Source organism: Podarcis muralis, chromosome 5 (genome assembly GCF_964188315.1).
Source record: "Podarcis muralis chromosome 5, rPodMur119.hap1.1, whole genome shotgun sequence".
In the NCBI taxonomy this organism is placed as follows: Eukaryota; Metazoa; Chordata; class Lepidosauria; order Squamata; family Lacertidae; genus Podarcis; species Podarcis muralis.
In genome coordinates this window covers 22,598,839-22,615,762 of record NC_135659.1, presented here as the reverse complement: position 1 = coordinate 22,615,762, position 16,924 = coordinate 22,598,839, and the positions used below count along the sequence as shown (strand labels likewise).

General features: G+C 42.1%; 1 protein-coding gene across 1 annotated transcript; it reads right to left on the bottom strand.

The window, feature by feature from the left end:
* Nucleotides 1–607: 607 nt before the first annotated feature.
* On the bottom strand, nucleotides 608–16,891 carry FNDC7 (fibronectin type III domain containing 7). The gene is made up of 11 exons (XM_077928413.1): nucleotides 16,502–16,891; nucleotides 12,500–12,754; nucleotides 11,126–11,386; nucleotides 10,299–10,556; nucleotides 8,639–8,893; nucleotides 6,776–7,033; nucleotides 5,298–5,552; nucleotides 3,833–4,087; nucleotides 2,591–2,854; nucleotides 1,776–1,805; nucleotides 608–1,032 (listed from the first exon to the last, which is right to left on the bottom strand). Exons 1-11 carry the CDS (start codon nucleotides 16,836–16,838, stop codon nucleotides 971–973), a joined length of 2,490 nt encoding a protein of 829 aa, XP_077784539.1. The 5' UTR covers nucleotides 16,839–16,891; the 3' UTR covers nucleotides 608–970.
* Between the last annotated feature and the right edge of the window lie 33 nt (nucleotides 16,892–16,924).

The following is a 16,924-nucleotide window of genomic DNA, read 5'->3' as shown; positions in this document are numbered from 1 at the left end:
ATTGCCAGCTGCAAAAAATCATTTTGGGCTTATTTCTCATAAACAGTAAAAACACCAGTTCATTGTGTAACAAGCAGGTTGCCCATCATATCAATGGAATGGTAGAACTATTTGGCAGGCCGGCTTCCCAATTGTGAGTACAGTGGTACCTTGGTTCTCAAACTTAATCCGTTTTGGGAGTCCATTCGACCCTCGAAACAGTTAGAAAACCAAGGCTGCAGTTGGCTGCAGGAGCTTCCTGCACTCAATCGGAAACCATGGAAGCCGCATCAGATGTTCAGCTTCCAAAAAACATTTGCAAACCGGAACACACACTTCTGGGTTTGCGGCGTTTGGGAGCTGATTTGTTCAACAGCTAAACCGTTTGGGAACCAAGGTACAGATTTTTTTAAACTGCCTTATCTCGGCTTCATTTTACCCTTTCAGCTCACTAATAATTACCAAGCTGTTGGATCATAAAGCTTAATGGTGAAAATAAGTTGCCCCTCCTCCAAAACATAAAAGAGAAAACCTATATCTTGAACATGTTGTGCTGGTTGGCATTTGTCTTAGAGCTGGCAGTTTGTCTCATGTATTATGAAAAGGCTGTCAGTAATGGCTCCCCATAAGAGAAGGGATATCAGCCTTGTGTTGTGGCAATCCCACAGCAGGTAGAAAGCTGGAATATAGAAAGCTCCTGTCTCTAAGACTGATGACTAGCCATCCTGATCTAATAGGTGCTGCAGGAGTCAATACAAATAATGGGAGCCAGTTGTGATGGTAGAATGACAAGAGGTTCTGCTTGGTAGCGAACAAGGAGGTTGCATTAGCTGTAGGGACAGACGTTACTGCTACATCAGTCTCAAGAAAGGACATGGTAGCCAGAGTGGTATATTAGCCAAGGAACTGAAAGCCTCAACAATAGTATTAAATCTCAGTCTAAACACAAAACTGACTGAAATAATACTCTGATAAGTCTTACCTGCTTGGTTCATTCTCTCTTTTCCTGTAGCACTTGGTGGTGTTCTGCACTTCGCTTTCCTCTGTAAATCACTGGAATGTTATTCAAAATGTTGAAACACAGCAATTTAGACTGAGTGACTTTATTTTTAAAACTTCGTCTCATTTTCATCAATCCTACATGGGTAAAATGTAGTTTCCCAGCATTGTAGTTTGTAAAATGAGAAGTGCTGGGACTTGATTCCCTTGAGGACCATGCAACCTTCCTGATGATGGGGGGCGGGGATGCAGGGGGACTATTTTGACTCCTGAAGATCTTCAGGAAAATGCATAGGATGATGGTAATATTAGTTGACTAGAAACACTTGTATTGAAAATACATTTGCAGCTTGAGCCTTGACATAAGGTAGCTTTTGACATCTACCAATATTTAGATTGGTAATTACCTCTTGTTGAGATTGTGTGAATCAGTGTTTACTTCATGGTCAGGGTTGAGAAACTTGTGTAAGTTTGAGAACAAATTCCTCTAGAAACAAAAGTGATTGGTGTTTTGTTGCTGCTGCTGCTGCTGATTTCCTTAAATGGCTGAAAATTGCTTTCTTGTTCCACTAATGAAGGCCTTGCTATAATCTGAGTGACACCGTTGGATACAACCCAAACTTTATTGACTATTATATATTTCTTTGCAAAAGGTATGGAAAATAAAACAGTGCAATTTGGCCTCTGATAAAATTGATTTTAAAAAAATAGAAAATCCCAAAAGATATTTAAAAGAATTTTCAGCTTGGGTAAAATATATTGATTTATTAGAAGAGGAATTTGATACAATCACTTACCCATTCCTACTGAACTTCCAGAGCATGTCACTAGAAAATGAAATGCAAAATTACATATATATACAGCTAGAAAGAGTCACTGAATGGTGCTTTCCAAAGAGGATTTCACAATGTAACTTAGAAAAAAGCATAACCAATTTGTTTTAATTTAAAGTGATGGTTTTAACTTGAAAATTCGAAAATGCAATGAATTGGAGTTTGACTAAGATTCAGTCAATAAACATGCTTCTAAATGGGTAGAATTGCAACAATAGCTGTTTTCAGAATAAATACCAATATTACATTACCTGTATGGAGAATGATTAGCAATTTCCCCACAAATCTGAATAATTCAGATCGGCAAGCACGTCTGGACTGAGGGGAGGGGATCATTGACAAGCTGCTATAAGTATTTTCTAGAAATACTCCACTAGCCACTGCAGCATCGACAGCTCTATTGTGTTTAAAGGTAGCTACACAGAAACCATAATCCGTGCAAAAACAAGAGTCTTGCAGGACCCTAAAGTAGAATACATTTATTTTGGCATAAGCTTTTATGGATGAGTTGATTTCATTAGATGCAACAGTGGCTAAGATGAATAAAATGGAATTGTTCCCACACACCTTCAGATAGAGACAGTTGCCATGCCACCATAACCCATCACCAAAACTGGCTGACAATGGCATGGAGATTTCATGTGATAAGAGCTCTGTGCAGTAGCCACCAAGTGTAGACTGTTCCAAGGAGTTTCCAGAGTTTTAATTTTCTTCCACTATCTTAAGACCCAGCTTCTGTCCCCTTTTGCCATTACTGCCAAAGGCCCACAAGTCATTACCTGAATATATCTTCTTAGGACAAAATGCAGGTTTTGATCCCTCGCTATCAGTTACAGGTGACACCACAACTGTGTAGACATCGCCACAGGGTATCTCGGTAATATCACAATAAGTCAGGTCTGTGTTTGGTGTACAGGTGAAATTTCCTTTTGAGCCATAAAGATCTGTACTATAGTTGATTGAACCTTTGGATGTCCGCCAGTATATTCGTATGCCATTGTTGCCCAGTCTATATAGCTTAACCCCAGAAGGGCAGCAAGCACCTAAAGGAGGAAAACAACCAAGAACACTGAATTCAATTTGCTCATTCCTCTTGGGGGATAGACGAGAAAGTGGTCAGATTTCTTTTTTATCAATTGAAATGGAGAAAAATTTCAGAATGTCCTAATAAAGTACTGTAGGTTCTCTCAAAGTGTAAGCTTTCAGGAGTTGTCTAGGACAGTAAGGGACGTGGGTGGCGCTGTGGGTTAAACCACAGAGCCTAGGACTTGCCGAACAGAAGGTCAGCGGTTCGAATCCCTGCAACGGGGTGAGCTCCCGTTGCTCGGTCCCTGCTCCTACCAACCTAGCAGTTGGAAAGCACCTCAAAGTGCAAGTAGATAAATAGGTGCCGCTCTGGCGGGAAGGTAAATGGTGTTTCCGTGCACTGCTCTGGTTTGCCAGAAGCAGCTTAGTCATGCTGACCACATGACCCGGAAGCTGTATGCCGGCTCCCTTGGCCAGTAAAGCGAGATGAGTGCCGCAACCCGAGAGTCGGTCACGACTGGACCTAATGGTTAAGGGTCCCTTTACCTTTAGGACAGTAATCTAGGAATGGCTAGGCCCAGAAAACCGCAAGCAGCAGCGGATTCCCAGAAGTGAGCTTTTTCAGCCCTCTGGTTCCCTCTGAAAAGTCTCTCAAGGGTGTCATGGGACCCTTCTGAACAGTGCAGGATGGGATGGGGGGGTTCTGCTGTAGAAATAGGAAACTTGCCCAAAGCAAGGAGAGATGCCTTGCCTTGTTTTGCCCAATGTTGTTTCCTCTGTTCTCCACAGCATTCCATAGTCCACACCACTCAGGAGTCTTAACCCTCTAGAAAGAGGGACACACGCAGGAAGGGAGGGCAGCCCCCTTCTGCAAGCTTCCGTCTAACTTTAGGATCCAAACCAATAAGCATAGTTTGAGCATTTAATATGAGGGTGGAAATGTAGAAATACCATGCAGGTACTTTTTAATTAAAAATACATTTTCACATACTTACTAGAAGAAAATCCATTGTATATGCAATCTGATGTTAAGCCTGTTTCACTGATCGCTTTGATAGACACACTGTAGTTGGTTCCACATGTAATGCATCCCAAGAGGCAATAGTTTTGGAGTGTGTGACACCTGGCACGTCCTTTGTGAGATTCCAAAATTGCTATGTACGTCTTTGCGCCGGTCCCAATAGACCAGCTGATGTTTGTTACAGACTGTGTCACTTGAGTTACTGTGAGATCCACTGGGCAGCAAGGTGCTTGAAAGAAGAAAATACTTAGTAAGTGATTGTGTGTGTATTTACTCCATGCACAGAACTACATTCTTAGGTGATATTTTGGCACTTCTGTTGAAAATTTAAAATGATTCCCAATTGCTGCCTGCATCACAAGCTTTTAACGTCACCATATTTTTTCACTTATTCATTGCAGTTTCTAATAGATATGAAGGACATATATCAGGTAAACAGAGAACAAATCGAGGGTTCTGTGGGGTGCCACGGACAAATAATAGGTGCAGGTATGCTGTAGCAGTACAGTCTGTAACAAAAGAAAGGAGCTTAGCACCATAAATAATTTACGCCTTCCAAATTTCTATAGCAACCACTGATAAGGATATAAAGAAAAAGGTTCCACCAGGCAGAATAGCTGCCACCATAAATATACTGAGAATAAATATACTGTGCTGATTTTTTATATTTATTTGTTAAATACTACCCCACCCCCACTTTTTATTTCCTGCATCATATTTTTTCCCTTCAGTCACCCTAGATCAGGGATGGAGAACCTAGAACTACAACTCCCATCATCCATGACCATTGGCCATTCTGGCTGGGACTGATGGACTCCAACGGCATCTGGAGGTTCCCCATCTCTGCCCCATATGGCCACCTACATGCATCAAGTGGAATAGCTAGCCCTGCTGGCAGACATAAGTCATTACTGAGACTAATTTTTATTTAATCTCCATGCAAACTATATGAATTTAAAAAAAAATACACAGAAATTTTCATTTAATTTGGAAGTTGTTTAATAATCTAATCATTGATCCATGATACATCTTGGGTGGGATTTAGTGACTAGACCCACTGAAATTAATGTAGTACATGAGCAGAATGGAAGGCAGGCTATAGGGGTGCCAAATTATGGCCACACACAGAGTGCCACTGAAATCTGAAAGACTTAAGTCCACCCCTGGTACCCGAGGAGGCAGTATGAGCTGGTCCAATCGCTAACCATATTTGATCAACTATTTGTATATACTTTGTATATCCTTTGACATACTGCAAGTACTATAACTCCCAATCTATCTTTGTGATACATAAGGAGGAGTCATTGTTAGCCAGCAGATGTATTTGGATATGGGTGACCTTGGTTAAAACTTCAGCTCAGATGATGAGCTGCTGTCCCCTGTTATAAAAAGGGAGCGATACCTAAAAGGTAAATAACATCTCAGCAATTGTAACTTACCTGTCTCCAAAGGCACACTGTAACTAGGCAAGCTGTGACCTGCTTCTGTGCTTGCTACAGTGCTGACAGAGAACAGTGACCCACATGGAAGATTATGGATGGTGCATGAATTTCCCGAGCTTGCACAATGCCAAATTCCTGCCTCTCCTTTGGCAGTGACTGTGTACATCGCTTCATCATTATTGGCATGCCAGTGCACACTAATTACAGAAAGAGCATCCTTTGAGACACTTATTATTTCCGGACTACATGGAGCTGAAAGATTTTAGATGGAGCAAATTCAAACTGCATTCTTATTTATGGATTTTATGTTGCACTAAGACAGCTGTGGATTATTAAGAATCTATGATCTTAAAAAAAAAACCAGTGTTACAAAGGCTGTATCCTCTCTGTCCAAGGTTTGCTCCCCTCCCAAAACATTTCACTTAAATTTGCATGTGGGTGTATTTTCAGCCTTTAGAAAACCAACCTTGAAATAAATATATTCTCCATAGCACAATCAGTTGAAAGTCCTAAAAGGTCTTAGGGTACCACATTAGAGGGGTTAGTAGTGGCTTAACTGCCATAATGCCATAGTGTTTTATGTGCAAACTCAGGGGCACAGGGTAACAAGTTGTTGTACAATGCTGTACAATGCAAGTATGGGGAACGGGGGGTTTTCCATAAGTTGTTGGACTCCATCATTCATGACCATTGGCCATGTTAGCAGAGGTAGATAGAGATTGGAGCCCAGCTTCATCTGAAGGGCCAGTTTCCCATTCTTGGTACAAAGACCTGCCTAAAACCCAAACACATTAGATCCATGTTCTGTTTGGTTTGGCAGACTATAGACAAAGGTGTTTTTTTTTAACTCCTTTGAGACACAGTTGTTAGCAGCAGCAGCAACAGCAATGAACATTTTTATTTGAAGTTGGCAGTAAATCATACTTAGCATTTAAATTACAAGAATGGATAGGATTGCAGCTCTAAAGGAATCAGTGACCTAAAGTTTTGCAAATCAAAATGCCTACTGGAAATGTTAATCCCAGAGTCAAAACACACAGCTGGAGTGTAGTTAAGATGTCAGAACAGCACAAACAAAATTATCCTGCATATTCAGAGCTAGTGTGTTGGGGGAATGCTATTTCAAAATGTCCCTGACATGTTAGCTTTATATATGCAAAATATTTTAAAAGGGAGAGCACTCAAATATTTTATCTCCCAGAAGTGCAGTCTGGGAGTAGTGCAATCCAGCAAAACATACATGAGACTGATGAGTGTGCAAAACAGAGATCAGATTTTGAAACAGAAAGCAGTCTGAACTCAGAAGTTCCACTAGATATTTCCTTCCACTCAAAACAGTATGACAAATATACTCAGTTCAGTTCCAATATTTCCAGTTTATGAGTTACAATGCAGTACTGATTCACCTTTACAGCTTGTACAGTTACTTTTTAACTTGTAAACTGAAACTTGTAAATTGTAAACTGAAATAGTACCTGTTGCCACGTGTTTAGATGTGCATGATGTATTGCTGCCTCTAATTTCACTGAATGAATAAACAGTTATATTGTACTGGGTGTTACACTGGAGTGCAGAAAGGGTGCAAACTGTCGCAGTATCGTTGCATAGCAATTCGTTGGTCCAATCCACAGCTTTGGTTTCATACATTTCAGCACCACGGACAGGAGACCAAACAATCTGAACTGTATCACTAGAAATGAACACTGGGTTAACATCACTGGGGCAGCAAGGTGCTAAAGGGAAAAAAGGGGAAATGCAGCAATATTTATTTTACTATTCATTCAATTTGCATACCACCTTTCATCGGCAGATCACAGGGCGGTTCACAACATAGAAATACAAAATGACAACACAAAATATGTAATAAAATGAAAACACAAGCAAAACAAACCAATAACACCCCTTTCCCACTGACGCACAGAAGGCCATAGAATGTTAATCAGCCAAACACCTGGTTGAAGAGACGCATTTTCACCTGGTGCCTAAAGATATGTAATGAAGGTGCCAGGCAAGCCTCCTTGGGGAGTGCATTCTACAAACGAGTTGACACTGCAGGAACAGCCCATTCCTGTGTTGCCACCCTTTGGATCTCTCAAGGGGGCACACGAAGAAGGGCCTCAGATGGTGATTGCAAGGTCTGCGTCAGTTCATATAGAGAGAGGCGGTCCTTGAGGTATTGTAGTCCTGAGCCATTTAAGGCTCTATAGGTAAAAACCAGCACTTTGAATTGGGCCTGGAAACTAAGCAGCAGCCAGTGCAGTCGGGCCAGGATCGGTGCAATATTTAGGAAAATATTAGAGGTTAACCAAATAGTTATTGATGCAATGATTGTTATGTGAAGTCACTTGGACAAGCATCTCAAAACAGACTCTGGAGCCCTGGGGTCTTCATCTCTGTACTATGCTGGTAGCTTAACAGATGGACTGCTGATCCACATTTTGCTGCACTTCAGCACCATCACTGCAGGTGGTGGGGATGCAGCTATTAACCCAGCAGGGCTCATATTATACAACACTAATAGGGTACCACCTTGTCCTATTAAGTTACTGATGGTCTGTATATTCTGCGATGGATTCAAATACATACCGGTACTTTAAGTTTGCAGATTTAAGTGGATGAAAGCATTCTGTCACCCTAGCAGGACAAATCCACTTCCCCCAAAATGGTCTTTTTGCAGTCTGGAAAGTGTGGGATGAGCTAACAACTAATGGGAAGTGTGAACACACCCCATAAAAAATTAGAACGGATGCTCACTTAATACTGAACAAAATCTACCCACCATGTACAGTAAGCTTTGTGCAAGCAATTCAAGATGAAAGCTGAATAAACAGGTTGTCTGGAGGAGAGATGAGACTAGCTTGGCTTCTTAGTCTGAGCCATTCATCCTTCAGGAACAGATAGTGAAGTTTTTCGAGCAGGGGTAGTCAACCTTTTTATACCTACCTCTCACTAATGCATATTTCTTGAGGGTAAAATTTCCTTACTGCCCACCAGTGCTCGATGGAAGGAGGATTCAGCTTGTGCTGTAGAACCCCCTACCGCCCACCCAGAACCCTTAAATGTCCACTAGTGGACAGTAGGGACCAGGTTGACAACCCCTGTCTTAGAGTGTTAATTTTTGCTGGGTCACCTACGTGTCACCAGCCCTAACTTATGTAAAGATGAAGCTACTTTGTCTCATCTTGGAATCCCTTATATTCCATTTCATCTTGATAAACATGTGAATACACAAACACACAAGCACAGAGCTATTTCACCACTCAAAGCTTGTTTCTAGCTTTATATAATGCCCATGCAGATATACCAAATATACATGCAAAAAATAAACTGGCACTTACCTGTGGTATAGTTAAATATGTCACCTAATGGACTCTGCCCTGCCTTGTTATAGGCAAAGACACTAATAAAATAGGTGAAGCCGCAGTCTGATTGGAAGTGACACTGGGTATGTGATGTGTTGCAGTGCACCTCCAAGCCATCATCGCTTTTCACAAAGACCACATAATAATCACCCAGGTCAACATCTGACCATGACACTGCCATGTAGCCTGGCTCATCCTCTTCAATTATTATACTTTCTGGAGCACAAGGGACTGAAAAGTCAAATTTTAAACAAAAATAATTTTCAGATTCTCATAGTTGAATAGTGCAGCTATTAGAAAACTCCAATAGGACAATTAGGAAATCCCCAACTGGTGCATAACCAATGGATTGCATATGCTTTTGTAGAACATCTGATCTAATAAGTCCACATGTGCTGAAGGTTTCAGCTCTTGCTGTGCCCCAGAGCACATACAGCTAATTATAGTGACTGCAAAGATCAATCCATGCTGTGCAATTTGCACAGCAGATGTCATTATCAGTAGAGGTTTTTGAAGGAAAATATACCTGCCCTTTCCAGGGATATTAGTGATCGCACTTAGAAGCAAAAGCAGCAGCACTAACCCAGAAGCAGAGGCATCTATCACAAGCCTGCCTTTATAATTTGGCATGCATTTTTCAATTTAGGACCATTTTGTTAAGCAGCAGCAACATTGCTGAGTATTTTGTGTGTTAGGAGGGAATCATCCACACACACATACCAAAAACTGGGCTGCATATTGAGAAACGGATTAGTGTGCTAAGCCTGTCTTAACAACTGAAAGGTGGAGAAGTAGGTGGAGCTTGTACCTTTTATTCCGCACCCACCGTTTGAACATTGCTGTGCGGTTTGTTAGCACATATTGATCTTCAATCACCTTCTGGTACAAAAATGATCAGAACAGGGAAAGGGTGCAGACAGGCTTGAAGACTCAGACATACATAGAGACTGCAAGATTCAGAAATACACTGAAAGCGTGAACATCTGAGCCATTTCAAAACTGACATGCAAATGAACCCAGCAAAAATGGTTCCTGATTTGCTTCCTGTTTGCAGACTTCAAATAATCTCCACTTCTATGAATATAGGAGCAAGACAAAGTGTCTGTCTAGCCCAGCATGCTATTTCCAACTAGATGCCTCTCAATGGCCCAACAGCAGAACATAAAGACAATAGCCCTCCCTCTGTTGTTTGTCCCCAGCATCCGATATTCAATTATATATATAGCAGGGGACTGGGACCCGATGGCAACATCTGGAGGACCGAAGGTTCCCCTTTCCTGAAACACAGTCACTGAAATAATAAATTGCAATAAGTTATAATGGCTAATGTCTACTAAACAATGCTTTCCCCCTCCACATTTGTTTTTGCTGTTCCTTAGACAAGACAAATGGTGAAAAGTTTCTCAAAATAAATTTCCTCTACTAAACTCATCTTTTTATAAACACCTATCGTGCACCATTTACTTGTCTTTTCCCCCTATGCAATTATTTTCCTTAAAAGAAAGCAGAAACTATTATCTCTTTTCCCTGACACCTATCATCCACTGGCAATTGGATTAAGCTTGTGGTATTCTTCAAAGCATACACTCCTCCATACACCATGAACAGTGCATATGAGTTGCTAAAGATCACGTACCAGTCTTGAAAGTCACAGCCTCTGTAGGTGTGCTGGAACCAGCCTCATTGCTTGCTACAACAGACAAGGAATACTCTACCCCACACTCAAGCGATGGAATAGTGCAGGAACTGGACATTGTACTGCAGTTTACTCTGGAGGTGCCGCTGTGGGCTGCAATGAGGTAACTGGAAGCACCTTCTGCTAGCATGAACGAAACTGCAGCTCTCAGCGCTCCACTGTCAAAAACAACTTGAACATCTCCTGGTGCATGAGGCCCTAAAACAAAACAAAATAACAAAATAAATATCTCGAATAAAAATAGGCCTGAGTGGTGTTTCAGACACAAATGGTATATATGTATCTGGATTTCTGGTGCTGATTTTATGTGCATGGTTTTATGCTTGACTTTAATAATGCACAGGGAATATATGTAACTCCTCTTTTATTAGGTCGAATCCAATGAAATCCCCATACTAGCAGAATGCTCATACAGTGGAACTTCCTCTCCTTTTTCTCCCCCATGCACTGCCTGCAGCCCTCTCAAATCTGCTCCAGAGGGTTGGGGAAACCACCAGGGCAGATATGGGGGCGGTGCAGGGGTGTGCAGCGGGAGGAGAGGCATTTCACTCATGCAATGACTTCATTGGATAAAACCCACTGTCTCCAATGGCCAGGACAAATTTACGCAGTTACGTTTGAAACTAAATAGTCATTCAAACTCTTTCCCCTTTCGTTTTAAGTCCATGAGTAGTGCCATAGGTGTAAATTTTTCTTTACTGATTGTCACATTTATCTGACTCCTCCTTGACAGCAAGTGTTGGTTTGGCTTTCCAGTTTCCTCTTACTTGTTCTTTGGTTGTAGGTGAAGTCATCTCCAGGTATCCCATTAGCATCCCAAGCATGTGCCTTGATAGTATAGAGAGTTCCTGGGTCTAGATTGGAAAATATCAGGGAGTTGTTTGTGGTGTTTTCTTTCAACATGCTCCCCAAACCATCAGATCTCATGATAGACACAAAGAATCCAACAGCCATATATACAGCTCTCCAACTCACAACAATGTTGTCATAACTTTGGGAACTTGCTGTCAGGATTGGTGCAGCGAGCACTGTGAATAAGCAAAAAGATACGTTAGGTTTAGTAGGATTTTGTACCTGTGCAGATGTGGACAACATATCAATCTATGTTTGCATCATTAGAGATGTTTCCCAGTTGATGATTTGTACTCGGGTATGCACAGTCAAGTACAAAATAAATGCATGGTATACACCTATCAGTTGTGAAGCAAACATACAAATAACCACAGTTCAGTAAACATTCCTTGTAAAATGAATGGCAGGGATGGTCCAATACTTTAATTGTTGCTGCCTCCCCGTCAGACAAAAATAGATCATGAGGAAGGTCCATATAGGGAAAATACATTCAGATAATTCAGATGATCCCTTCCAGTGTCATATGACTATTAATTGAACAACACAGACAATAGAAAAGACTTCTCAAAATCTCAAAGCGGGATGGGGTGGGGCAGGTGCCTAAGTGTTAAATAATATTCACCAAGCTCCACTGTCTGGAAAGGCCTAGGGAAACAGTAGAACAGAGACAGTTTTATGCTCCATAGATGCCAATATTTTGAAGAGGAACCAGCAAGGTTGTTGTTGTTGCTTACCTGCATCCACTGGTTTTTACAAACGAAGTTTCAAAGCAACTTCAGAAGATAGAATACAGATAAGATCAATTAAAATGCAGACAATTTAAATCCATTACAAAATTGTTAAAAACCTCATCCAACAACACAATAATGAAAAGTCCCAGCCTACCTACTAAAATAGGAGAAGCACAGTAGAGGGTCACTTAATTTGCAAAGACCTGTATAATAAATATATATATTAGCCTGGTGCATAATAACTGACAGTGAAGGTACCAAGTGTGCTTCCTTGGAGAGAGCATTCCAAAAACAGGGGGCCACCACTGTAAAGGCTCTTTCTTGCATGGTAATGATCCTGCGTCAAAAGCCAATGAGGGACCTAGAAAGATAAAAAGGAGGAATTCTCCCTGTTGATTCCAAGAAACAGAGAGTTATTCAAGGTTATTAGTGTAGCCTTCCTTCCAAACCTAAATCAGAAGTCAATTAAAATGAATGAGGAAGGATGTGAAACAATTCGGTTGCGAATGTATCCTTAATACCTAACATATGTGGTGTCTAAATGAGATGAAAAGATACCTGTCTTTGCTTTCTTTGAAGGTGAAGGTTGGCTTCTTCCTCCAGTGTTTATAGATCGGATTGTGATTTTATACAGTGTAGCAGCCTTCAGCCCAGTCACAGTGCCTGGTGAGTTTGTGACTACTGTTTCAATGAATGATTCTCCATCCTGTGCTGTCAGCAGGTAACTTGAAGCCCCCGCGACAGATGCCCATTCCACTGTGATACTGTTACTCAATTTTGAATAAGCTTGTTCAATAGTCGGAATCTCAGGAGCTTAAAACAAAATAAAAGAAGAGGAATAACATGTTGACATGCAAGGGCATGACTTTGCATAGCTGAATGTGACTGTTTATTCCCAAAGTATCAGCTCCGGAAGGACATGGTTTTGATGGCTCTCTTTTCATTTCTCATTATTCTGTTGGTAACACATATTAGTTTAGCAGTCTCTAGTGCAAGGACAAGACAGGCAATGTGTGCCTTAAAAATTGCATTCCTCTTTGTCCTGGTGAGTACAGGAAAAGCACTTGAGCGTATGGAATAAAACATTGCTAGGACCTGCAGGCATGCTAAGGGTTCCTAACTCACACACATCATTTAGCCAGAGGTTTTGGCACTCTGCAACTTATGGCACAGAGCCATTGTACAGGTATGACTGCATTGGCCATTGGCACAGCAGCATCTGGTACATCGCTGGATGATTTATTCATTTGGATTGGACAAAGTCATTGGGCAGTTCCAGGGATGAAGATGGGAGTCACATCGGTACTGCACACCAATGGAATATGCTTTAGCCCCTTTCGAGCCCAGAAGGCTGGTTAATGTAAAGATCCATAGTTAAAACAGATTACACACATCAGTAGTTTTCAAACTGGGTTCTGGGAAATTATTGGAAGCCACTCAGGAGGTCCTCAGTGACAACCTCAGTAGGAAAGACAAGCTTACCTGAGGACAGCTTGTTGACCAGGAATGACCTCTGCAATGTGGAGCCACAGTGAAGTGTTGGTTGTGTTCTAGAAGAGGGACACAGTAGAATGCATGCTTTGCATGCAAAACGTCTCAGGTTCAATCCCTGGCAGGCCCAGTCAAAAAGAATCAGGCAACAGATAGTGGGAAAAACCTCTTCAAGAGCCTCTGGAGAGCTACTGTCAGTCAAAGTATTATGGGCTACATGGACAAATAGTCTGATCTGGTATAAGGCACCTTCCTATATTCCTAATCTCTGCTCATACAGGGTGATTGTGATAGGCTCTTTCAGTGGCTCACGTGAACCCAAGTATATGCCCTGGATTGCGCCCCAAAATCCTTTGCAACTTACTAAGCTTCCAAGGCTAGAAAGTCCGAAAATCACCAATTTAAGTGTTTCGGCGCTTGAGATATTTTACATCTAGTGCTTCATATTCAGTATGTGAGAAAACAGTAATTCCCAAACTGTGTCTGCAAGATAAATGCTGGAGTGCTGTAAAGAGAATAAATTAATCAAATAATCAAAAGCCCCTATAAGTCCAGAGCAACCACCCACAGAGAAAGTTACTTGCTGTTCTCTGAGTGATTAATTGTCCTGGCCTTGCCTTGTATCTGCTGGGTCTGGGTAGTTTGCTTGTGTCCCTGTAAGAACAGTGCTTCATGCAGTAACATTGGAAGTGGGACCCTTTACACAAGGTAGAACTAAACCTATCCAAATGTAAGAGTGAAGTAAATTACTGAAGTATCCCCATTTTTAATTCAGATAAAAATTATTCAATATAAGCAGTCTGGAAGTACTACAGTAGAGCTTTAAAAACAAAACAGGAGGAGTAAGAACCTATAACATGGCTGTAAGTGACTTATACTCTGTTTAACTAAATTAAGAAATAACATTAAATTAAAAGGCATCTAAAATGTAAGCTTGTGTTTTGAAACACAGCCAGCAATTTCATAACAAATAAAAATAGGGTTTCAGAGACTTTGGCAATATTACAGGAGCTGTTCTTCTGCAAGCACAACAAGCTCTTAATGAACAATATTTCCATTGTATTAAGCCAAGACATTCTTTCATTCAGTGCTAGTCAGCCAGCTGGTCAGATATGTCCCTCTTTCCAACCATGTGTAAGTATGCAAAGCATTCTTTTTAAAAAAAATAATAAAGAAGCACTGCTATCCATTTCTCAGATGTTGGCACAGTGATCAGAACCCTATCAGGCCTGATGCTACCACATGAAAGCAGTGGAGCCATCATGGAATCCAATGGATACCTGACTGCCTCAGTCGCTCCCTCTCTCCAACCCATTTTGGGACCTTCCACTGTGGCACTTCCACTAGTCCATTCAATGGGCAGAAAAGGGTGCTCTGTACCAGTGGAATGACTCCAGCCTCACTCTGTAGGCAGAGACTTGCAGGACTAGGCAGAGCAACGCCTCTGCGCAATCCAAACTCCCTCCCCCAGCCTGGTGCAAAAGGGATTTGTAATCAAATGCCCACAACTGGCAAAGTTTCACAGTGCCATTGGTGCAATCCTGCTCATAGTTAGGCTGCTTATGTCTCACTGACTTTGATAGGATTTTTAGCATGGTCCTATGCATGCATACCTAGAAGTACACCCCATAGAGTTCCATGGTTGTTATATATGATTTCAGCCTTATGCAACTTGACTATATTCAGAACAGCAGCATTTTTCTTTTTCTTTTTTCTGTTAAAGATTCAGTAAAATATAATAATATAAGACTGAAAAACCTTGGTAGCTTTTACTGGGACTATAGAAGAATATGTAAATCAACTCTATTTATTAAAACCAGGAGTGGGGAACATTTTTCAGCTGGGAGGACCACTTTATCTTGTGAGCAGCTTTACAAGCTGCACATGTTAGGAGCAGGCAGGTGCAGAAGCAAAAGTGGGTAGAATAATGGACGTGACTTACCTTTGTACTGTAGGCTACATTTGAGGCATGCAAAAGCCAGAGGTTTACACACACACACACACACACACACACACACACACACACACCACCCTCTTTCCTGGCCAGCAAGAAGGCAGTAGAATAGGGATGGCAAAGGATGGCCATCCTGATACATTTTGGCACCTGAGGTGAACCACAAAATTGTGAGGCCCCCATGCCAGGGTAGGAGGGGTAAGTAAAGATCTACGTCAGGAACAAAGGCGAAAGATCTTCATCAGGACCAAGGGGGTGAGTAAGTTCTACATTAAAAGTAAAAGGTAAAAGGTAAACTTAAAGGTCCCCTGGATGGTTAAGTCCAGTCAAAGGCGACTATGGGGTTGCAGCACTCATCTCACTTTCAGGCCAAGGGAGCTGGTGTTTGTCCACAGACAGCTTGTGGCTAGCATGACTAAACCACTTCTGGCGTAACAGGACACCGTGACAGAAATCAGAGTGCACGGAAACACCGTTCACCTTCCCACCACAGTGGTACCTATTTATCTACTTGCACTGGCATGCTTTTGAACTGCTAGGTTGGCAGGAGCCGGGACAGAGCAACGGGAGCTCACTCCATCTCAGGGATTCGACCCGCCAACCTTCTGATCGGCAAGCCCAAGAGGCTCAGTGGTTTAGACCACATCGCCACTCGCTTCCAAAGTTCTACATTGAGAACAAGGAGGGAGGAATCAAATCAACCTTACCCAATGGCTGTTGTGGGGTAAGGGAAAGAAGCACACTCTGAACTGTGCTAGGAGGGTCCAGCCCCCCAGGAGACCCCAGAGGACAGACCCAGTCATTAGCTCCCCAAGGGCAGGAGGAGACCATCAGCTTCTCTTATTGCTATAGATTGCTATAGAGGTGGCATGGGGCTCGGACTCCTAGGGAGGAGGCAGATCCGGCCTGCAGCCGGAAATGCATTCTTTAGAGGCCAGAACTGCTATCCCTGTGGATCCTGCCACACAAGGCGGTTGCCTCACCTTGCCTCATCAGTGGGCTAGTCATGGTGTGGCCTCAGGACAGGTTGTGGCCTATGGAGAGGCCAAAAGCCAGACTGAGAGGCCTCTAGGCCTGAGGCTCCCCAACTCTGTTTTAAACCATCTGATACTAACCCGTTAACTGCATAGTCTGAGCCTCAGCCAGTATAACTCCATTCTTGTCTATGGCGTCCACTTTCACAGTGTGGATTGTGTTGGGAGCTAGCGATGCAAGAGCACCTACAAGTGTGACGTCACTGAAACGGGCTGACGAGGAGTGTCCCACTGTGTTCAAAGGGGTTGCCATGGCTCTGTATGAAAAGGCTCCGGGGAATTTGGGCCATTGGAGATAAACACTTCTTGACGTCACATCGTAAACGGATACAGTGAAACCTGCAAAGTATACACATGAACAGTCAGTCTCCCTATCTTGCAACGCAATAGTCACTGGGAGTTGTCCGATTAAAATCATACTCAAGAGTAGACTCGCTGAAATCGAAGGGCTTTTAAACCACTGATTTCAGTGATCTGCTCTGTGATTTAGTTGGCTGTCACCCA

Excerpts from the sequence above, each read along its gene's own strand:
- FNDC7 (XM_077928413.1), bottom strand. The coding sequence starts at position 16,838 with ATGATTTTAATCGGACAACTCCCAGTGACTATTGCGTTGCAAGATAGG. Across the intron at positions 7,034-8,638 it reads CATATTTAACTATACCACAG|CACCTTGCTGCCCCAGTGAT; the intron begins GTAAGTGCCAGT and ends TTTTCCCTTTAG. Across the intron at positions 1,806-2,590 it reads TCCTAAGAAGATATATTCAG|TGACATGCTCTGGAAGTTCA; the intron begins GTAATGACTTGT and ends TTCATTTTCTAG.